This window comes from Haemaphysalis longicornis, unplaced genomic scaffold (assembly GCF_048455015.1).
Source record: "Haemaphysalis longicornis isolate Haplotype H1 unplaced genomic scaffold, Haemaphysalis longicornis Haplotype H1 scaffold_1, whole genome shotgun sequence".
Lineage (NCBI taxonomy): Eukaryota > Metazoa > Arthropoda > Arachnida > Ixodida > Ixodidae > Haemaphysalis > Haemaphysalis longicornis.
The window spans coordinates 463,725,200-463,748,077 of record NW_027526203.1 but is presented as its reverse complement, the minus strand read 5'-3'; the positions used below and the strand labels follow the sequence as shown (position 1 = coordinate 463,748,077).

The 22,878-nt window shown below is 49.3% G+C and overlaps 1 protein-coding gene across 4 annotated transcripts in view; it reads left to right on the top strand.

Annotated features, from left to right (window-relative positions):
• Positions 1-22,878, top strand: part of LOC144156175 (sushi, von Willebrand factor type A, EGF and pentraxin domain-containing protein 1-like) — a 112,384-nt gene that overhangs the window by 34,136 nt on the left and 55,370 nt on the right. For 2 of the 4 annotated variants that reach the window (XM_077688036.1, XM_077688033.1), the window contains exons 10-24: positions 5,707-5,916; positions 6,658-6,744; positions 6,808-6,930; positions 7,041-7,241; positions 7,363-7,569; positions 8,978-9,190; positions 9,301-9,510; positions 10,603-10,812; positions 12,662-12,871; positions 14,634-14,843; positions 15,146-15,388; positions 17,289-17,507; positions 18,645-18,881; positions 18,964-19,173; positions 21,031-21,240. In XM_077688036.1, the coding sequence (XP_077544162.1) occupies positions 5,707-5,916; positions 6,658-6,744; positions 6,808-6,930; positions 7,041-7,241; positions 7,363-7,569; positions 8,978-9,190; positions 9,301-9,510; positions 10,603-10,812; positions 12,662-12,871; positions 14,634-14,843; positions 15,146-15,388; positions 17,289-17,507; positions 18,645-18,881; positions 18,964-19,173; positions 21,031-21,240 (3,000 nt within the window). The remainder of the gene's footprint in view (positions 1-5,706; positions 5,917-6,657; positions 6,745-6,807; positions 6,931-7,040; positions 7,242-7,362; positions 7,570-8,977; positions 9,191-9,300; positions 9,511-10,602; positions 10,813-12,661; positions 12,872-14,633; positions 14,844-15,145; positions 15,389-17,288; positions 17,508-18,644; positions 18,882-18,963; positions 19,174-21,030; positions 21,241-22,878) is intronic. The other 2 variants (XM_077688034.1, XM_077688035.1) reach the window with 2 other exon arrangements.

Sequence of the window (22,878 nt, the reverse complement as noted above, 5' to 3'; positions counted from 1 at the left end):
ATAAGAGATGCTAGGATAGCATCATGGTAGACCGAGTCAAATGCTGACTTGGTGTCTAAAAACACTGCCGTTGGGATATGGCCAGAATTTAGTTCTTCTAAAGATGATACGAGTGCAATTATGTTGTCAATGGCCGATCGATTCTGTCGAAAGCCGTTCATTTCAGGGGGGTAAAGTTTCCTGGTTTCGACATATCAATTCATCCTTTTGAATATCATTTTTTTCCATTAATTTTCCAATGCAACTGAGTAGGGCAATCGGTCGAGAAGAGTCATAGCGTGTCGGTGGCTTTCCAGGCTTCAGAACGGAAGTAATCTTCGCTAGCCTCCAATCAGGAGGAACGATTTCATGCAGCCACGTAGCGTTATAGTACTCCAAGAGACGCAAGCGAGAGTGGTGTGATAAGTGCGAAATAGCCTCGTAAGTAATTTCATCGTAACCAGGAGAAGAGCGTTTTTTGACATCGGAAATAGCCGCATTAAGTTCTTGTATCGAGAATGGGTGATCTTACGCAGGCACAGCAGCTGGAGGGGAACGGGAATAATTGAACTGTAGGCGCGTCCTTGCGGTTGTGGTGGCGGACAGCAGCTTGTAATATTCTTCAGCGGTGTCTCTCTGAGAAATATTCTCATGCAATGACAGCGCGCTGAATGGGCGTAGTTGCGAGATGTTGTTACGCATGCCCTTTACTACACGCCAGATGTGCGAAAAAGGCTTGCGAACATCCAATTTCGCGCAAAACTCTTGCCATCGCTGCCTGTTTAACTTCTCTAAATGGCGCCTGACGTGTCTCTGCGCCCTACGTGCGTGCTGCATGTCTTCCAAAGTTTTGGTACGTCGAGCCTTACGCTCTGCACGCCTGCGAATGGCTCGTAGCCTCTCATACTCCTCATCATTTCTGACATTTGTAGGCCTTTTCATAACACGCGATGATTCCGGCAGGCAGCGAGCAATTATAGGAATTATGTCGTCATCGCTAGTTGATGCTGTAATGCTATGACCCACGCTCTCTTCATAGGCCTCCCAGTTTGTGCACTTGACCTTCGCTCCTTCTCAGAGCGCATCTTTGTCAAGGTAAGAAAGCAAAACGGGGTAGTGGTCGCTTCCCCTTGTTTCCAGGTCTGTGCACCAGAAGAATTTTGCAGCCCAGCTGCTTGAAATAAGGGACGTCAATGCAGCTGCTCACTTTCTCGTTTCTCATGTAGGTGATGCTGCCGTCATTAAGAGGCTGAACAGAGTACTTGATCAGCAGCTCGGCTAGCCGCGCTCCCCGGGAATTTGTATGTGCGCTGCCCCAGATCTCATGGTGCGCATTAAAGTCACCGCAAATTAGATAAGGCGGGGACGTGCCAGTAATATTTTCTAGCCGCGAGGCGTCAAAGCGGTTGCTTGGCTCTATGTAAGCAACAATTAAAGTGAAGCACTGGGTACCAATTCTGGTTTTCGCACAGACGTATTCTTCGGATTCATGAGCAGGGACAGCAACGCTTGCTACTGGCACATCATGACGGGCGGCAATAGAAAGTCGACTTGGGCCGTTTAAGCGCTGCGAATGAAGCAATTGATAATTCTTTAACTTAAAATGTTCTTCAACTCGACATTCAGATATAATAATCAACGGAAATTGATATGTCCGCACAAGCTGGCGAAAATCAGCTAATTTCGAGCGTAGGCCAAGTGCATTCCATTGGAAAATTGTACAACTTTTGAGACTTGCGTTAATAAGCGGTTTCAGGCGGTGGGTCTCCGATGCCATCAACTTTGTTGGGCTCCAGAACGATGCCGCGAAGCTGATGATGTGGAGGCCACGAAATGTTCCAAAGACAGTACCGCTTCTACCTCAGGGATATGGCCATAGGAGGGTTGGCGCGCAGCAGTGCCCTGATTGCCGCAAAAAGCATGGGGATGAGTATGCCAGTAATGTCAGGCTGCGTGGCCTGAGCTGCCATCTGTCCACGTTCCCTACGGGGACGTCGAGTTGAGGGGGAGTCTGCGTCCTGTGAGCGTACATCAGGTGTGGCTTGATTAATTGTGGTTGTTTGATGATCCCGTGTGGCCTGCGCGTAGGACTTGCTTGTGGGAGCTTCACCCTGAAGCGGAGGGTCATTTGAAGGCACAATCGCAGGTGAAAACACAACTTCTGGGTTTGATGGTGGCTCACGTCGGGAAGGAGCTTTCCCTTGTACTTGCTCGATACTGCGTGCAAGAGTAGCTGCCTTTTTCTTCGGGCAAGCTCCATACGAAGTGGGATGCGGGCCGCCACAGTTTGCGCATCGGGGTTGATTGCGCGAGGTACAGTCCTTGTGTGGGTGGTCCCCAGAGCATATTTTGCAGCGAAGTTCCTGCAAAATATGCAAGTTCCTACAAGTTCCTGCAGTTCCTGGCGATGTGGCCGTGTTTCTGGCACTTGAAGCACTGTGTAGCAGATCCAATGTACTCTTCTTCGGGGATTTCGGCGCACGTTAAAGATCCCCAGGTGGTCAAAATTAATCCGGAGCCCTCCACTACGGCGCGCCTCATCGCCTGCGTTGCTTCGGCGCGTTAAACCCTACAATCAATACTCTTCTACGGGGAAGCTGTTGAAGCCAAGAAACACCCGAGCTGGCAGAGGTGAACCTGGCTTGAACTCCAAGATGACTGAGCGTCGGCGGGTCTCAGCAATGACTTGATTTTCATCTCGTATGTAGGTGACTTGCCGACGGGCATAGAACTCCTTGGTCTCTAAGGTAATTCCCTAGTGCCTCATCAGTGTACTCAAGGGGCACACCTAGGATTTTCCCATACGTTGCCATGTACGATCGTGGCACGCGCACTTCGACTGGTACACCAGCAAGGATGGAGACATGTAGAAGTCGGTTCGCTGCGGCTAGGGACGACACGGTCACAATAAGCCTACCATCCTTGGTCAGGCGATGTGTTAAAACTTTTTCTTGTGCCGTCGCCACGACTTCTGACGCCAGTACGTTGGGGTTGAGTTTCCACAAACTACAACCTTCAGTTGGTTCAAAGACAACGGGAATCCCGGCGGCTCGCTTTTTCTTGTGAGAAGGGTAAAATCGCCTTGGTTTACTTCCATGTCAGTAGCGTCAGTGCAAACGTTCCGATCTGCGGTCTCTTGGTCAGTAGCACGCTTTTTAGGAGCTGACGGGCTTTCCAGGTTATCATCGGGAGTCGATTCATGCGAAACTGCAGGAGTACCTTGGTAGGGTCCGCTTGGAGCGGCCAGGCCCTGGTTGGTTCCGTCCGTTATGGCAGCATGAAGCGCAGGCGGTGACGGCACATTGCTGAGCTGCAGGGTCCGCACGCAGCTTCGCTGAAGCCGTTTGACACGGCGCGTCCGCCCTTGTGAAGTCGCTAGGTGCTTGTAAGAAGGCAGCGCGAAGGATTTCAGTCACAGCAAAGTGGAAAAAGTACAAAACGAAGAATAACTCCAGAGCAGCAAGAACAACCAGCCGGTTGAGCCGATCTTCGTCTTCCTTTTCTCATTACAACGGATGCTTGTCCTTTCGTTATTCATTCACTGTATTCAGCAACGCCACGATATTAATCATGATATCCGCGAATTCGAAGCTTACTCCCCGCGCTAGCGCGCTGCGATAGTGGCAAGATATTGTTCGTCGCCTAGTTATCACTGTGTTTGCCCATATCAATGCCCTTCTTGCGAAGGGAAAGCTGACATGCCCCAATCGTGTACTGTCCAGCATTGCGAGGTTGTTAAAAGGCGCCGCAAAAGCTTATGGAACATCCATTAGTGGATCTTCGGGTGGACGTGAGAATCTCAACCCTCTCCCTCACGAGCATGTAGCTCGGCTTGATGCGCACGCCTTGCTCCGGTTTTAGGAGCCCGCAACACCGCGTTTTGCGCACGACCCTTGCCCACCGTTCGAACAGTCTGTGGTCACACTTACTCGGGTTAACAGCGGCATTGGGCGCCTGTCCCACCTTTTTTTAGATGCAAAGCATCTCTTAGTCGACCCTCCGCCGTCCCTCGGCGTCCGGCGTCCGCACCTCTCCTCCGCGTCCCCCTCTCCCCGCCAGCTGTGATAACGCCGCTCTCCTCCTCGCCGCTCGGCTCGTCTCGTGCCGGCTCAGGAAGACACCGGCAACACTCGCTCCAGAAGCCCTTAAAGGGGAAGCGTGCTCGTCTCGTGCCGGCCCAGGAAGACACCGGCAACACTGTCGCTCCAGGAGCCATCTCATGGTCGGGGCTATGTCCCTCCCTTGTTGCGCCGTCCACACCCCCACTGCGCATGCGCGTCTCTCCTCCATTCTTCTCTCCTCCAGCTGTATAAAAGCAGGTGCGCGCGCTGCGCGGCGTTCAGTCTGCTCCGAGACATCGCCTGCGCCGGTTCTGCTCCGGTGTGGAACCTACACGGAACCCCCATGCTTTGCATCACCACATAGTTCCCTTCGGGGAGATGGTGTAATTTTTTTGTTCACCAGTACCTGCGTTTCGTCGCCCTCGTTTCCATTGCATTCTTTTGTTTCTCATAGTCATTCCAAGGTTTTTTTTTTGCTGTTCTGTTAGTAGCTAGCCTGTGCTTGGTTTCGGTGAATGTGGTGCCAATAACCGCGGAAAGGCGCAAGGTGGCGCTACACCGTTGTACGGTCCCTTAGGACAGCCGACGTAACGATGGAAAATGTAGTCAACAGAGACTCCAGTCTCTCTTTGCTAAATTTTCCATTTTCCAGCCTGCATCAATTGACGCAAACTGGATCAGGTCATTGTCGCTCGTCGAGAACCTCTTAGCCATACGTGTGTGGGCTGGTGCAGCGGCAGCGGACTCCTTCCCCGGGCAGGCACTGGCGATTCGAGTCCATTGAAACCAAGCGAACATATATTCTTTCGGCCCCAATAGAACACACGGACGCTGAGTGCCTGTTTAGAACATAAGTATGCTCCCTAAGGTGGCTCAACGGGCCATTTCTGTCGGCACTCGTACCGCTGGTAAATCGCTTCTGCCGACTGTGCGAAGAGAGCGCATGCAACTTTCACACCTACTCTCGTCTGTATGGAAGAGACTCGTAAAGGAGGCATTCTTGTAGTTCTCGAATTTTACCAAGGCGCCTAATGTACTGCAAGTCCCAAGCAGCAGCAATGGATTGTTTACCTGTTCTCCCATCTCGATGCCCTAAGGTGTAAATAATCGTATGTTCGACGAGCATCGAGCTTCCGTGAATGTACGCTTCCCGCACCCCTGAGGGTTTGGCGGAAACGGGAACGGAATGCTGGAGTATCGGAGGGGGGAAAGGAAGGTGCAGGTAAGGCGGCAAGGGGTAACACGAACATCGGGGAGAAGCAACAAATGAAAAGTTGGGGGCGCGTCAACAAAGCGCCAACTAATGCAGCGGGCGCGCAAATAGTGGCAACATTCGTTGTGTGCTCTTGCCGCATAGTGGTTGTCTTCTGTTTGTCGATGCTTTTGAGGTGCTCTACGGCTGTCCCTAGATGTCATTGATGAAATATTATTCAGATTAATCTGCCGTGCACCTGCAAAATAAAGCTTTCGAAGGCGTACGTGGTGCTACCTTTCTTTCCTCCGGTGTGAGCCTTAAAAGCACATTGACCTATGCATTTTCCCCCCTACAGCGCAGCCGATACGACGTTAGCTTTTACCGGAGGGCCGCACTTGTCTTTAGCTGTGGAAGGCCTATCCTATACAACGGCTTACAATTGCGGTACGTTTGGGGTGTGTGACGTTTCAGAGAGCGGCTGCGAAAGCCTGCCGCCCGTGCTCCAGTCCGCGCTCCAGTGTTCGGGTATTCCGAACAGCCTGGGCCGGTGGCCAGTCCGTACCACCTGCAGATACCTATGCGATGAGGGCTACGAGGTTCCGGCCAACCAGTTATCTCTGGTTCCTGTCACCTGTCTCCGCGGCGGGAGCTGGGACCATCAAGAACAACCACAGTGTGTCAGTAAGTATATGCACGCATTTTGTTCACGCGAGCGTCAAAATGCATGTGCGCTCCTTTCTGTGTCGCCGGTTGAGCGTATTTTAATGGTGGGTTGTACTGGGAAGAAGCCGTGTGTGGGGTTGCTCTGCAACACCTATTATTAGAATATCGCAGCACGTATACATGTGCTGCCGTCAATACCACGGCGCATGCATTGAAGAGCACAGGCCAGGAAAACAAAACGCTTATGCCTGTCTGAAGTTCTGTTTCTGAAGCAGAAATCAAAGCTGCTGGGCTACTAGTCTCCCTTTTAGTGGCCGAGCAAGCTTCAGTTTGCCGTCTACGTCTCCTCCACGTCCCTTTTGCGCTGTTCCAAGAATGTTGTGCCAGCACGCCCAAGCTTATACCTTAGTTAACTAAAATAACAGTGCGTTCACTGACCCATACTATTGAAGTTAGGTGGACACACATGCTTCAAGATAATGCAACCAGTCCGGAGACTGCGAATGACCCGCGTAGACTCCACCACATATTGTTCGCGAAAAATTGACTTAGTCTCCCGAAGTTTCTCCCCATTGCAGTCAATCATGCGACACTTCCGATAATATCAATACATATTTAACTTAATTTATTCTTAGTGTCACCATTCCGTAGATAAACGAATAAAATCAGCAAAGTTGGGTTCAAATGATTCCTGCTTGTGCAGGATTCAAATTATTTGGAGGCATTCTTTACTATCTCCTGAAACGAATTTCGTTTCAGGAAGCGGATGCGGAAACCCCGTCCCGGTGCTCGACTCTGCGCTCGAATGTTCGAGCGACGCCAACCATCTCGGCAACTGGCCCGCAGGTACGCTCCAGTGCTTCATGGCGGATCAGCCAGAACTTACTGTAATGCGGCAATACATCGCAGGCGCAGTCTGCAAGGTCGTCTGTGCCCCAGGGTTCGCGCTCGCTCCGAGCCCTCAGCCTCCTGATCGGTTTGTTTGTCAGGAGGACGGCACATGGAACCAGACGGCGGAACTACACTGTGAAAGTGAGTGTACGCTTAGAAATGCGTTCACGCACATAAAACAAGGGACTGGGTCTCCTTTCTCTGTACTTATCACGGCGCGCTAAAAATTTTAATTGTTTGCTGTTGCACAGGAGTGACTTGTGAGAGCCCTCGAGAGGTGCCCAATTCCATGCTGGAGTGCTCTAATGGCACCAACGACGACGGACGGTGGTCAGTAGGCACGCTGTGTCAGTACACTTGCAACGAAGGATCTGCATCACCTCAAAACCCGCTAGCCATGAGCTGTCGTGAGGACGGCACTTGGAACCAGAGTACACAATTCCATTGCACCGGTGAGAAGTTGAATAATCTGTGTTATGATATCAAAACAAAGGCTCTGTGCTTGCGACCGTTTGTAGTCGGTTGCACCACACCTTCGTGTATTTATATAGTCTTTTTTTTAACTTACCGCAGCTGTGACTTGCCAGAGCCCTCAACCAGTGGCAGGTTCTTTACTGCAGTGCTCTAACGGCACCAACGACGATGGGAACTGGTCAGTCGGCACGTTGTGTCGATACACTTGCAACGCAGGATTTGCTCCTGAAGGCCAAAACGGCATGAACCCGTTTATCTGTCGCGGAGATGGCACTTGGAATCAGACGGCACAGCCGCATTGTCGCAGTGAGTTATTCTTTCTGTGAACAGATGTTTCAGCGCACTAAGTATTGCCGAAACCTGCAATTCAAGCAAGCACGCGACAGCTGCCTGCGTGTTTGGAATCGTCGGCATGCCATTACCGCACTTGAATTGCCGACACGCCGGCGAAAGGGCACGCTGTTACGTGGGCACGCTGTTACGTGGGCACGCTGTTACGTGGGCACGCTCGCGCAGGCACGCGAGTGCCAACAATACGTATTTGTGTTGATGTCTGCCGTGTAACGACAAAGCTGCCTCACTATTCTTCGTAATCTTAGCGCCGGGAACGTCTAGCAGTAATATTTATTTTGAAAGTGAAGCTTTCAGCGTCTCACTTATGTTCGTACGCGAAAACGCACGGCACAAACTTTCTTGACGATGATGCTCGTGGTAGAAGTGTATAAAAATCTAAACTCTTCCCTGCAAAGCTTGGCGACAGCTCCGCTAGGCTAATGTGCAGCAGAGGGAGGAGGAGGTGGCGCAGACGTGCGACGGCGTGACGTATATGGTATTCCTAACGTCATGTTCTCAGGTGAACTAAGACAGCCGTTACTCACAGCTCGACGTACGATGAGAATGACGTTGCTCTGCATGCCGTAAGGCTATCAGCTGCAGGACGTTCGTGCTAACGTCGCATTTTAAGGTTTAGGACGCTAGCCCTAACGTAACGTCACATTTTGAGGTTTAACAGCCAGAACCGGTACCAACTGTAAAAAGTACTCACGCCAAGCAGAAGGTACCGATTCGCGCCGCAGACCTCAAACCCAAACGTTAGGCTTACGGAGTGCACACCCGAGAGTTGCTGTACTAGAAAAGGGTGCATACCTCCAGAGTAGCGCATAGTCGCAGTGTACGATCGACCAACCAAGCAATCGACCACGAGAGGGCTTCGCTTTCAAACATCGTCAGAAAAAAAGGCTATTCTGGCCTAAATTGCGTGTCTATCGGGCCACGCCGACGAATAATTGCACGCGCTCTCCCCAGAGCTAGTGTAATATGCACTGTAACTCTCAATCTTATGTAGGTATTTTGAAAAAAAATTATACTTACATTGGCTGCTAGGATGACTGACATTACGCCGAGTTTGATTACTTGTTTTAATTAGTTCACAGTGAAGTTGTACAAGTTCTCATCTGCTGTCAATACGTGGCCGTCCACGGGGGGAGTACGGTTGCAGAAAACGGCTGTAATTCATGTTTTATCGAAACTTTTCCAAAGACAAATTGAGAATTCATTTTTTATAGGAAAGTTACGTGTATATTTTTTTATTCGATCAATACACTAAGCCGTCATACAAAACTCAATATAGTTATCCACCAATACAGCTTCGCTGATGTGCCATCTTCACAGTAGTTGAAGAGCTTTAAATTTTATTATTGTTATTCCCATGCAGGAGTAACTTGCAAAAGCTTACAAGATGTGCCCGATTCCCTGCTTGAGTGTTCCGATGGCACCAGAGGCAGTGGCGGCTGGTCGGTCGGCACGCTGTGCCGATATACTTGCCCCGAAGGTTTTACCGCCACGGAACAGGGGCAAAGCGTATTGGGCCCGTTCGTTTGCCGCGAAGATGGAACTTGGAATCAGACTGCAAAACCACACTGTCGCAGTGAGTTCGCTGCAAAATTTGTTTGAAGACAAAAAAGGCTTTCTATCCATTATTCTCTACCTTGAAATAAACGTTTCGCGTTAGAAATTTTTATTGTTATTCCGACACAGGAGTGACTTGCGAAAGTCCGGAAGACGTGTCCAATTCTCGGCTCGAGTGTTCCAATGGCACAAGTGACAATGGGAAATGGTCGGTCGGCACTCTGTGCCGATATATTTGCCACGATGGATTTGCTATCCCCGGAATTCAAAAAGCATTAAACCCGTTCTTCTGCCGTGAAGACGGGACTTGGAGTTTGACTGAGCAATTAAACTGTCAAGGTGAGTGTAGTTCACTATGCGTAATGCCACCCGAAATTGTTGGCGAATAAAAGCGAGAGCTTTTCAGTAGCCAAAACTTTGTTGGAAGGAGTTTCGAATCTCCAGCATCGTATCGTATCTCGAGCATCGTGTGTGCCACGTGCTTGTCGTTTCACAAAAACTGGCTGTATTAGACCTTCGGAAGTGGCGCATTCAGTGATGACCTGTTCCGACGGGCCAACCAGTCTAGGAAAATTGCCGCCTTGAACATTGTGCTCGTACGAATGCAACGACGGATACGTCTTCGAAAGAAACGAAGTTGTGTTCAAACGGTGCGTGTGCCGCGTAGATGGCACCTGGAACCAGACCTAGGAACTTCACTGCAGAAGTAAGCTCGAGAATAGAAGGCTCTTGTTTCTTCTGGAAACGCTCGCTAGAAAATTGTAAGAACTTGGAGTGGAAAAGACTGCAACCAGGTTCCTTCGGAAGGTCACAGCGGCGCATTAGACCGAAGCTTTCTAAGAGTAGTTCAAAGTTAGAGGCGCTCGAAGTAAAATGTTTTGAGGAGAGGTTATGAATTATGGGTAACCGTAATTTGTGGCTAAAGTGTTTAGGGACCTGTACATAAAAAGCGTGGCCCATAGTGGCCAAAATGGCGAAAAGGGTAACTATGAAATACGTAAACCACAGTGAAGCAGCCAGTACATCCAATATGATAAAGACGCAAAACATTCGAATGAATAGGTGCAGAAAATGAAATCGATAACCGCCGTTAAAGATGTACAGATTCGGAGAAGTGGATTCATCGATCCTCCTACAGGAGTAATGCGTTAGCGGGGGTTCAAGTGGCGTTTCGAGATGATTCGGAAGACAGTTGCGTGGGCATATCAAGATTTTATATTTATCAACATTTAAATGTAATGCATCTTCGTCTGCCTTCTATCTTATTCGAAATCGCAGTCAAAATTAACGCCGCCTCCACCCCCCACACTTGTTGAAACAAAAGTTGTCAGCACCCATGGCGGCGGCACCTTATTTTTCTGTTTGTTTTGCCGTAGCTTGAGTTCACCTTTCCAAAAGTGTTTGTCGGGCTACCTTTTTCTTGTCCAACAGAAAGTGGCTGCGAAGACCCTTCATCGCTGCAATACTCTATGGTTAACTGTTCCGGAACCGTTAACAACTTAAATAGATGGCCCACGGGAACTGTGTGTTCTCACGTCTGCGGAGAGGGATATGCGCTTGCTCGAGACCATGCTCATCTAAATCTTTTTATTTGTCTTCATGATGGCACCTGGAACCAAACCCAGGGTCTACATTGTGCTGGTAAGTCTGGTTTGGAAAAAAAGTTGGCCGAAATTACTGGGAAATTCATCGATGAAATGCTTTCGCAAATGTGTGGGATTGATTATTTCTGTGATATCTTCTTCGATCTTACCTCCGCTTCTCAAACTAAAATTACTTAAGCGCATGCTCGCCGGTGCATACGCGTTGATAGTCAAGAGCTTGACAATAGTTTATAATTAAACGGAAGGAAAAAAAATAATCTGGCGTCGAATGCTGATAAAGGTGGAAGCTAGTGACATTAGGGGTCTAAGCTTGTAATTACAATTGTACGGGTGTCATGTGACCTGAAAACGTTGTCGCCTGCTAAAATTTTCGTAAAGCGTGCCGAAACATACAAATACAATTTTTTTTCGAATTGTTATTGTTCAAACAATTGCTACTAGCCGCCTCCCTTTCGGAGCCTTAACATTTTTCCCCAAACAACTCGCTCCTGAGTATAAGCTTGAACCTGTCAGCTGATCTTTCGCCTTAACTCGGTTGTTTGAGCCCAAATTTTGCCCGAAGGTTGACTCCTGTGGTCTATTTTAACATCTACATCAGTGGCAGCAGTGACACCCCCCCCCATCCATTCTTCGGGGCCGGGGGGCCTGTACTGTTTCGATACAACTGTATAAATTGATATACTTGGCATACCCGCCGCGGTGGCTCAGTGGCTAAGGTGTTGCGCTGTTGAGAACGAGGACACGGGCTCGATTCCCGGCCACGGCGGCCGCTTTTCTGAAGGGGGCGAAAAGCAAAAACGCCCGTGTGTACGAGATTTCGGCGCATGTTAAAGATCCCCAGGTGGTCAAAATTAACCCGGACCCCTCCACTATGGCGCGCAACATTACCTGTGTAGCCTCGCGCGATCGAACCTACAATCGAATGCTTGACATAAAATAGCCCCGCTGGTTCTTTGAAACTCAAATGAACGATGTGGTCTCGGCTAGCTCTAAGGTAAGTTCGGGTAATAGGATAGCCAGCGCGGTGTTTGGACGCGACACATCAACGCAACGTCCCCCCCGTACCATCGCATCGGGACCCCTTGCACGTCCGATTCCACTTTGGGATAGCTCTATGGACTCGCTTTATACAGCTCTCTGCTAGCTCGTACATTAAAACATTTCACGTGGGCCGCTTGGTACTCCAACTTTGGAATAAGTTAAAATAGTGTTCCTTTATTTTTGACCAGCCAACCGCAAAGTTATGTAGCGACATCTCGTTATCGTCAAGCAAAACAGCCGCCTGTTCCGGTGACATAGCAACCCACTGAAAAGATGCACCGAAAATCGTGGAATGTATACGTAGAAATGTTTGAACAAAAAAAAAAAAAAAACGCCATGTGAAGTTCTACCGAGAGTCTGGTCGCGGACAGTAATTTTCCGGATAAATTTCTGTTTGCCGCCATACCAAAGACTGATGCATAAAGCATTCTTTGGAATTATGTAAACGAACTGGCATGACGCCCTACATCTACAAAAAATTCTATGCTTAAAACAGTTCGAATACAGGCTTAAATTTATTTAACTTGATCCCCACTCCTCCACAGCCTTTGTTTGAATTACCTGATCGTATGACCCACCGCGGTGGCTCAGTGGCTAAAGCGTTGCGCTGCTGAGCACAAGGTCGCGAGTTCGATTCCCGGCCGCGGCGGCCGCGTCTCTGATGTAGGCGAAAAGCAAAAACGCCCGCGTGTACGAGATTTCGGTTCACGTTAAAGATCCCCAGGTGGACAAAATTAATCCGGAGCCCTCCACTACGGCGCCCCTCATCGCCTGCGTTGCGTCGGCGCGTTAAACCCTGCAATCAATCAATCACCTGATCGTATGTCCGCAATTTCTTTTCCCAGAAAGCGGGTGTGCAGAGCCACGGCAGGTTGCGCACTCTTCTCTTAACTGTTCGTCGGAGGTCAACATCTTGGGAAAGCGGCCACTTGGCACGCAGTGCTCGCACGTTTGTGAAGAAGGGTTCGCCATTCCTTTCGACCAGGAGTCCTTCAATCGCTTCACGTGCTCCGAGGACGGTTCCTGGAACCAGAGAGATGACCTCGTTTGTAAAAGTAAGTGCGAACCGAGGACGCGCAATGCTCCTTCATAACTTATTCGGTGTGAATTTTAAGTAACGGGTGAATGGCAGCCGTGACAATTACAGTGGCGACGTACGGTTCACCTGTTGCGACCGCGCTCTACTATGCTGGTGATTCGAAGAGAACAGGCATGGATAAGTTACCCCTACGGTAACGTTGGACGCGGGTTCGGTCCCCGGCCATGACTGACGCTTTTATGATGGAGGCGAAAAGCGGAAACGCCCGCGTGTTGGAGATATCGGCGCACGTTAACAATTCCCAGGTGGTCAAAATTAATCCGGAGCTCCACGCTACGGCGTGCCTCATCGCCTGTGAAGCGTCGGCGCGTTAAACCCCGTAATCAGTCAGTAACTTTCACAGTTTTTGAACGGGAGCAGTTCGCATAGACTACTGTCGCAGACTACTAATCCCCTACGCGATTCTGCCAGACACTATGGCATGCTAGACGTCCTTATTTGAGATCACTGGGTCTCCATATCACGGTGTAAAGGAATCTTGATCTTCGGTTGCGTAGATCCCGCAATCCTTGCCGACATAGATCGCTGAAGCCGGCCTGCGTTTATATCTGTTTGCAATCTTGCCCCGCAGGGCAAATTCTCTTAATGAAAAACTCTAACTGAACTCCAAACTGAGCTTCGTTCTACTTGAGAAGCGCCTTCAGGGCATCTTCAGGTTCTCCAGTAGTCGCACCCGTATTCACGTTTTACCTAGTTACCTAGCACAATTAAGCGTGGTTTGCGCTAAACTTCACGCGTTTTTTCTTCATGGGAATGCTTTGATCGCAAGAAATTGGTAGCTTCAATGGCCTGTTTATGGTGTGAGCTTTCGTTTTTATTGACCATAAGGCGCACAGGCTCACTTTTGAATGCTTTGCAGCTTGAATGCCTTGAGACGCCCTAGCGTGAAGCCGAAAGCCATGAAATTGGCTTCTCGATTTTGCTTCCGAGTTAAAAGATTCATAACATTTCGGTTTTGTGCATGTTCAGCCAAAAACTGAGCATTTTCTTTTTCTTCTTCTTGTCGACACCGTAGTATTTCGTGCCCTCAATCCACACCCATTTCAGGAGTAGATGAATGTTCTAAGTTAATACAATGCGCGAATTTTTTGTTTTGCTTTCAGACAGCAGGGTAGGCAAACAATTCCACAGCTAAATGAGCTGCCATTTCGTAGTTTCGAGTAACCCAACTGTCTATCCGCACGTTTGTGTCTTGTGTGCGAGGTTCTGTTCGTAAAGGCTAGTGCATTCCAATGCACAAGGTCGCCTGGTAATATGCCCTTTCCTTTCACGAACTTGCAACTTTGTCATGTTTAAGGTGTTTTGGGTTTCCATGCACCTTTTCTCGCCTAATTGTGAGAGAGCTCATTGCTGCCGGTGTGGGCATTCCACAAAAAAGCTTGTAATGAACAACTCAACGCTAAGGTAATCACTGGGGGCATTCCGCAGACAAGCTCACCTCTGTATTTACGTATGACAAGACGTTCAAAGAGTGAACTAAAAGGCGCCAATTATCCACGAGAGGGGGGAGGGAGAGGGAGAAAGGGAGAGAGACAGGGAGAGTGAGAGGGAGGTTGGGGGAGGTTGACGGTAGTGAGAAGGGGTATGGCGGGAAGGTAACTAACCTCTTTGATCCTTTTGTAATGAGGCGTTATAGACGTACATTGAAGAACAATGTTTGACTCGTATGGACGAAGAGAAATGAAAGAGAAATGACATAATTTTCCCGTTGATTTCAGAAACTGGTTGTGAAACGCCACGGCTCCTAAAGGACTCTCTTCTCGGTTGCTCCGAGAGTGCCAATGCGGTCGGCAACAGGCCCCACGGCACCACTTGTGTGCACGTCTGTAACGAGGGTTTTGTAATCCCACGGAGCCAGCGGTATCTAAACGAAATTGTGTGCCTTGATGACGGGAGCTGGAACGAGACGGACAACGTGCAGTGCGTCAGTAAGTTGACATTTTGGAATAGTGTACATGGCGAATAACGTAAACGTGAACAGTAGCGCGATACGCGGATTAAGCGAATTCACTAGCAGTTTAGCGCGCCGTTTCATTGCCAATGAGGAATGAACTTTCCCAAGACGGGATAACTATCAAGGAAAGGCGATCGCTATGAACTGAGAGGTATTTATTACCGGAGGGTAATATATACGATTAGAAAAAGTAGAAAATAAAGGCAAAAAACAGCTGCGAAATTTTGTACCATCAGTTATGTACTGTCATAATTACAAGCCGCATGCTTTCTGCAGAACTGGTGGATCCGCAACTGTCGCAAGGCTGCCGGGATGAAGTGGTGGTCGTCGGTGGCAGCAATGCCAGCTTTCCTGTCGCTGTCGAAGCCCCGACATTTGCGGCGTTCAACGGCACCAATGCTGTGGTTGACTGCAGCGCTTGGGAGGTGACCCTCTACGGAACGTTCAACATCGTCTGCAAGGCCGTCGATGTGGAGCTGGGAACAAACTCCACATGCACTTTTAACGTCGTGGCACTGGGTGAGTCAGCATCCCGCGCACTTCACTCACAATAACTCAGTATTGCTAGTAATAACTAGCGATACTGCCCCGTTGAAAGGGATACCAGGTCACTATTTCCTTCATCCAAAAGGGTCGGCGGAAATCAAGGACGTTGGTAATGCGCCGAACGTCAACTACCAGGGCAGCTTAGGGCGCTTCTATTAATGCGGAAGCACTGTACGCCTCGCGAAGCAACGCACATGGCGTTGTCCACATCGAATGACTAACACAGTCCACGTGTTGTCTAATTAATAAACGCGCAATGAGCGCGCGTGCCCCTTGTGAACCCATAGCGAGCCTGGGTAAGCCGTAATGCTTTCGCATTCACAGCACTATTTGTACAGACTTAAGGGCATCGGACATTTTTTTTTTATTCTAGCAAAGTCTCGCTGCTGGGCCTCTTCAGTTCACTGGTATTGGACGGCCTTCGGGAAACCCGAGAATTCTTTTCAAAGAATTGGGTTGATACGTCTTACAAAGGTGTCGGGTTCTTTAAATTCCTAGGAAAATTGTGATCTAGCCGTTTACTGAAGAGTAGAACCACTGAAATGAAGCGGCGCTAAAGCAAGGGATTACGCTTCAACTTACAGGGCCGCGTAGGGTTCGGCGTCATGATTAAAGGGTGTGACAGCTAACAATGCCGAATCTCTCGCGCCTATCTTTGTCTTTGCACTCGAGGTGCCCATTAACTCCCCTACTCTAACCCGCCGCGGTGGCTCAGTGGCTAAGGCGTTGCGCTGCTGAGCACGAGGTCGCGGGTTCGATTCCCGGCCGCGGCGGCCGCTTTTCTGATGGAGGCGAAAAGCAAAAACGCCCGTGTGTTCGAGATTTCGGCGCACGTTAAAGATCCCCAGGTGGTCAAAATTGACCCGGAGCCCTCCACTACGGCGCGCCTCATCGCCTGCGTTGCGTCGGCGCGTTAAACCCTACAATCAATCAATCAACTCCCCTCCTCTCCCCTGCAAGTGTGATAGCGTGCCGGCAATTCTCGAGTTGAGTTTTACTAAAAGTGTTCCATGCATAGGTCAGGTGCATCGTTTGCAAGTCAAACATTAAATTAAATTTTTTTATCGCACGACATGAGCCCACCGCGAAAGGAATGCGACCGAAGCATTCCGTTGCTGCTCCATGAAAGGTTCGTTCACAATACGCGACCGCTGTATTCCGATGTGACACGCACGCGCACGCGCGGCACAGACACACAGACACACTTTCTTTCTTTCTCTTTTTTCCTATCATTTTTTTCTTTCTTTTTCCTTCATTTTTGCTTTCCCCTCTCTCTCTCTCTCTCATCTCTCTCTCTCTCTCTCTCTCTCTCTCTCTCTCTCTCTCCTCTCTTCTCTCTCTCTCTCTCTCTCTCTCTCTCTCTCTTTCTCTTTCTCTTTCTCTTTCTCTCTCTTTCTCTCTCTCTCTCTCTTTCTCTCTCTTTCTCTTTCTCTTTCTCTTTCTCTTTCTCTTTCTCTTTCTCTTTCTCTCTCTCTCTCTCTCTCTCTCTCTCTCTCTCTCTCTCTCTTTCTCTCCCTCTTTCTCTTTTTTCTTTTTTTCTCACAGAGAGAGAGAGAGAGAGAGAGATAGAGAGAAGAGAACACCTGTTTTTAGAATATTTTATGTACATTTAGGAACCTCTAGTGGCCTAAATTATTATTCCTCTGCCGCTGCCGCATCGGGGTTCCTGTAAAGCGTGCCGCCCTACACACAACGGTACACTGTGGCAAAGCCGGCGTCGCGCTGGAGGCTGACACAATTCCGTGAGAGTGCTTGCAAGTTCTTGAGTAAATAAACTAAGCTGTCCTAAGTTTGTCCTTGATTGTTGCCTTTTTTATGTGCAAAGATTTAACAGCAGAGTACCACAAAAATGTTTTTCTGTGTGCGAACGCAGCGCCCGGGTGCCCGCCCTTGCAAAGCGACCCCTACAGCCTGGTGAAGTGTTCCGATGTCCGCAACGCCAGCGTCGTCCCGCTGCACCCGGTGGGCGACGTGTGCGAGTACACCTGTCAGACGTTCGACTACGTCATACCCACCAGCAAGCTCGACTGGGCAGCTAAGATGTGCATGCCCAATGGCGCGTGGAGCAACGACAACTTCAACTTCTGCGAGAGTACGCGCTTCTTGAAACACTATTGTCGCCGTTTCGATCTAGTATAACCAGGCTCACTCATGCACGCTTACTCAAACTCGCGTCCACGGGGTAGCAGAGAGGTGACTCAAGGTTTTGCCGGTTTTAGTGTGAGGGAGCTCACGAAAATTACGAGGCCATCAGTCTAAGCTCTACAATTTTTCCCAAGATTGCTAAAGAAAAGATGTCTCAGTGGCGCCAGCGCGCGCCACCATGGGCGTGGTTCCCGACAGTAAACACATCAGGAGCGTTCCGCCAATCAGGCGCGCCTTTACCATCAGGCCAAAAGAAACACCTTATACATATTGCAACCGGCGCGCATAACGAAACAGCGGAACACGTGCAGGATTGTGCCACCCGCTTCTCACCCTTCGCATATGCACACGCACAGCAGTGAGGGCAGCCTGCAGGGAAGCCTGTCGGTTGGAGTAGGACAGTGTTGTTGATACAACTGAGCCTACACGAAGCATTTTTTGCCCAAGGAAGCTAAGGAGTGTTAAGGTTGGTTTCTTCTTGTTTGTTTTTAAACGCCATACCCCGTTTTTATGAAGATTGCCTAGGACACCGGCTCGTACTCCAACGAAATTGCTCTAGGAAGGGCAAAGAGAAATAGTCTCTTAGACATAAAAAGACGCACAGCCGCACAGAGCGCGTGCGATACTCGGTAATACATGAACGTGCATTGGCCTCAGCCATTTTGTCTAGTAATATTATGTAGTGTGCCTGATTACGAATGAGTATTTGTCCGCGCGTACGTACCTGTCGCGACAAAAACAGGGCCACTCCTCACTGGCCGTGAGATGAGCCATTTCTTACTCACGTGAGGCCCGGAATCATGCGTGGGCTAATCATACCAGACACTGGCTGTTCATCCCACCTCTCACCATCGTGGGATTGCAATCCCTCTCTCCAGGGGGGAAAGGTTGGGGGACTGGGCTGTTCCATTCATCACTTGTTGTCATCGTATTGTGTGCTCCTGCTAATTCCTCGGAAAGGGGGATTAACCCGCGATTGCATCGCTAGCCACGAATGTCTCGCTGGCGCTGCAGTCAGAACTCGGGCTTTGACTGCAGCTCCTCCCGGAACATAGGGCTGAGCAGGGTCGTTTTGTCTCCGCAGAGCAATTGACCCCTGTGAAGGAGAGCGGCTGCGAAAACGTCAGGTTCTACAGCGACAAGCGCGAGACCAAGCCCGTTCCTGTCCCCGTGTTCCGCCGCGGAGGCTCCGGCGAACTAGTCAACACCACCTGCACGCCGGCATACGTGGAAGGCTTCGGCGAGCACTTGGTTAACTGCACAGCGGAGGACCACGAGCTCAGGTCTTTGGCGACCTGTGCGTTTAAGTTAATAGTCAAAGGTAGGAACTCGAGGGGGAATCAAGGCGGTCGACTGCCGGCAAAAGTGTTTGTCGGGCTAACTACCTTTTTCTTGTCCAACAGAAAGTGGCTGCGAAGACCCTTCATCGCTGCAATACTCTATGGTTAACTGTTCCGGAAGCGTTAACAACTTAAATAGATGGCCCACGGGAACTCTGTGTTCTTACGTCTGTGAAGAGGGATATGCACTTGCTCCAGAGCATGCTCATCTAAATCTATTTATTTGTCTTCATGATGGCACCTGGAACCAAACCCAGGATCTACATTGTGCTGGTAAGTCTGGTTTGGAAAAAAAGTTGGCCGAAATTACTGGGAAATTCATCGATTAAATGCTTTCGCAAATGTGTGGGATTGATTATTTCTGTGATATCTTCTTCGATCTTACCTCCGGTCTCTTAAAACTGAACTTCTCAAACTAAAATTACTTAAGCGCATGCTCGCCGGTGCATACGCGTTGATAGTCAAGAGCTTGACAATAGTTTCTAATTAAACGGAAGGAAAAAAAATAATCTGATGTCGAATGCTGATAAAGGTGGAAGCTGGTGACATTGGGGGTCTAAGCTTGTCATTACAATTGTACGGGTGTCATGTGACCTGAAAACGTTGTCGCCTGCTAAAATTTTCGTAAAGCGTGCCAAAACATACAAATACAATTTTTTTTCGAATTATTGTTCAAACAATTGCTACTAGCCGCCTCCCTTTCGGAGCCTTAACATTTTTCCCCAAACAACTCGCTCCTGAGTATAAGCTTGAACCTGTCAGCTGATCTTTCGCCTTAACTCGGTTGTTTGAGCCCAAATTTTGCCCGAAGGTTGACTCCTGTGGTCTATTTTAACATCTACATCAGTGGCAGCACTGACATCCCCCCCCCCCTTCCCCGGGGCCGGAGGGCCAGTACTGTTTCGATACAACTGTCTAAATTGACATACTTCACATACCCGCCGCGGCGGCTTAGTGGCTAGGGTGTTGCGCTGCTGAGAACGAGGTCGCGGGTTCGATTCCCGGCCAGTGCGGCCGCTTTTCTGAGGGAGGCGAAAAGCAAAAACGTCCGTGTGTATGAGATTTCGGCGCATGTTAAAGATCCCCAGGTGGTCAAAATTAATCCGGTGCCCTCCACTACATCGCGCCCCATCACCTGTGTAGCCCAGCGCGATCGAACCTACAATCGAATACTTGACATAAAATAGCCCCGCTGGTTCTTTGAAACTCAAATGAACAATTTGATCTCGCCTAGCTCTGAGGTAAGTTGGGGTAATAGGATAGCCAGCGCGGTGGTTGGACGCGACACATCAACGCAACGTCCCCCCCGTACCACCGCATCGGGACCCCTTGCACGTCCGATTCCACTTTGGGATAGCTCTATGGACTCGCTTTATACTGCTCTCGGCTAGCTCGTACATTAAAATGTTTCACGTGGGCCGCTTGGTACTCCAACTTTGGATTAAGTTAAAATAGTGTTCCTTTATTCTTGACCAGCCAACCGCAAAGTTATGTAGCGACATCTCGTTAGCGTCAAGCAAAACAGCCGCCTGTTCCGGTGACATAGCAACCCACTGAAAAGATGCTCCGAAAATCGTGGAATGTATACGTAGAGATGTTTAAACACAAAAAAAAAAACGCTATGTGAGGTTCTACCGTGAGTCTGGTCGTAGACAGTAATTTTCCGGATGAATTTATGTTTGCCGCCATACCAAAGACGGATGCATAAAGCATTATTTGGAATTATGTAAACGAACTGGCATGACGCCCTACATCTACAAAAAATTCTATGCTTAAAACAGTTCGAATACAGGCTTAAATTTATTTAACTTGATCCCCACTCCTCCACAGCCTTTGTTTGAATTACCTGATCGTATGACCCACCGCGGTGGCTCAGTGGCTAAAGCGTTGCGCTGCTGAGCACAAGGTCGCGAGTTTGATTCCCGGCCGCGGCGGCCGCTTCTCTGATGTAGGCGAAAAGCAAAAACGCCCGCGTGTACGAGATTTCGGTTCACGTTAAAGATCCCCAGGTGGACAAAATTAATCCGGAGCCCTCCACTACGGCGCGCCTCATCGCCTGCGTTGCGTCGGCGCGTTAAACCCTGCAAACAATCAATCACCTGATCGTATGTCCGCAATTTCTTTTCCCAGAAAGCGGGTGTGCAGAGCCACGGCAGGTTGCGCACTCTTCTCTTAACTGTTCGTCGGAGGTCAACATCTTGGGAAAGCGGCCACTTGGCACGCAGTGCTCGCACGTTTGTGAAGAAGGGTTCGCCATTCCTTTCGACCAGGAGTCCTTCAATCGCTTCACGTGCTCCGAGGACGGTTCCTGGAACCAGAGAGATGACCTCGTTTGTAAAAGTAAGTGCGAACCGAGGACGCGCAATGCTCCTTCATAACTTATTCGGTGTGAATTTCAAGTAACGGTTGAATGGCAGCCGTGACAATTACAGTGGCAACGTACGGTTCACCTGTTGCGACCGCGCTCTACTATGCTGGTGATTCGAAGAGAACAGCCATGGATAAGTTACCCCTACGGTAACGTTGGACGCGCGGTCGGTCCCCGGCCGCGACTGCCGCTTTTTTGATGGAGGCGAAAAGCGGAAACGCCCGCGTGTTGGAGATATCGGCGCACGTTAACAATCCCCAGGTGGTCAAAATTAATCCGGAGCTCTACGCTACGGCGGGCCTCATCGCCTGTGAAGCGTCGGTGCGTTGAACCCCGTAATCAGTCAGTAACTTTCACAGTTTTTGAACGGGAGCAGTTCGCATAGACTACTGTCGCAGACTACTAATCCCCTACGCGAATCTGCCAGACACTATGGCATGCTAGACGTCCTTATTTGAGATCACTGGGTCTCCATATCACGGTGTAAAGGAATCTTGATCTTCGGTTGCGTAGATCCCGCAATCCTTGCCGACATAGATCGCTGAAGCCGGCCTGCGTTTATATCTGTTTGCAATCTTGCCCCGCAGGTCAAATTCTCTTAATGAAAACTCTAACTGAACTCCAAACTGAGCTTCGTTCTACTTGAGAAGCGCCTTCAGAGCATCTTCAGGTTCTCCAGTAGTCGCACCCGTATTCACGTTTTACCTAGTTACCTAGCACAATTAAGCGTGGTTTGCGCTAAACTTCACGCGTTTTTTCTTCATGGGAATGCTTTGATCGCAAGAAATTGGTAGCTTCAATGGCCTGTTTATGGTGTGAGCTTTCGTTTTTATTGACCATAAGGCGCGCAGGCTCACTTTTGAATGCTTTGCAGCTTGAATGCCTTGAGACGCCCTCGCGTGAAGCCGAAAGCCATGAAATTGGCTTCTCGATTTTGCTTCCGAGTTAAAAGATTCATAACATTTCGGTTTTGTGCATGTTCAGCCAAAAACTGAGCATTTTCTTTTTCTTCTTCTTGACGACACCGTAGTATTTCGGGCCCTCAATCCACACCCATTTCAGGAGTAGATGAATGTTCTAAGTTAATACAATGCGCGAATTTTTTGTTTTGCTTTCAGACAGCAGGGTAGGCAAACAATTCCACATCTAAATGAGTTGCCATTTCGTAGTTTCGAGTAACCCAAGTGTCTATCCGCACGTTTGTGTCTTGTGTGCGAGGTTCTGTTCGTAAAGGCTAGTGCATTCCAATGCACAAGGTCGCCTGGTAATATGCCCTTTCCTTTCACGAACTTGCAACTTTGTCATGTTTAAGGTGTATTGGGTTTTCATGCACCTTTTCTCGCCTAATTGTGAAAGAGCTCATTGCTGCCGGTGTGGGCATTCCACAAAAAAGCTTGTAATGAACAACTCAACGCTAAGGTAATCACTGGGGGCATTCCGCAGACAAGCTCAGCTCACCTCTGTATTTACGTATGACAAGACGTTCAAAGAGTGAACTAAAAGGCGCCAATTATCCACGAGAGGGGGGAGGGAGAGGGAGAAAGGGAGAGAGACAGGGAGAGTGAGAGGGAGGTTGGGGGAGGTTGACGGTAGTGAGGAGGGGTATGGCG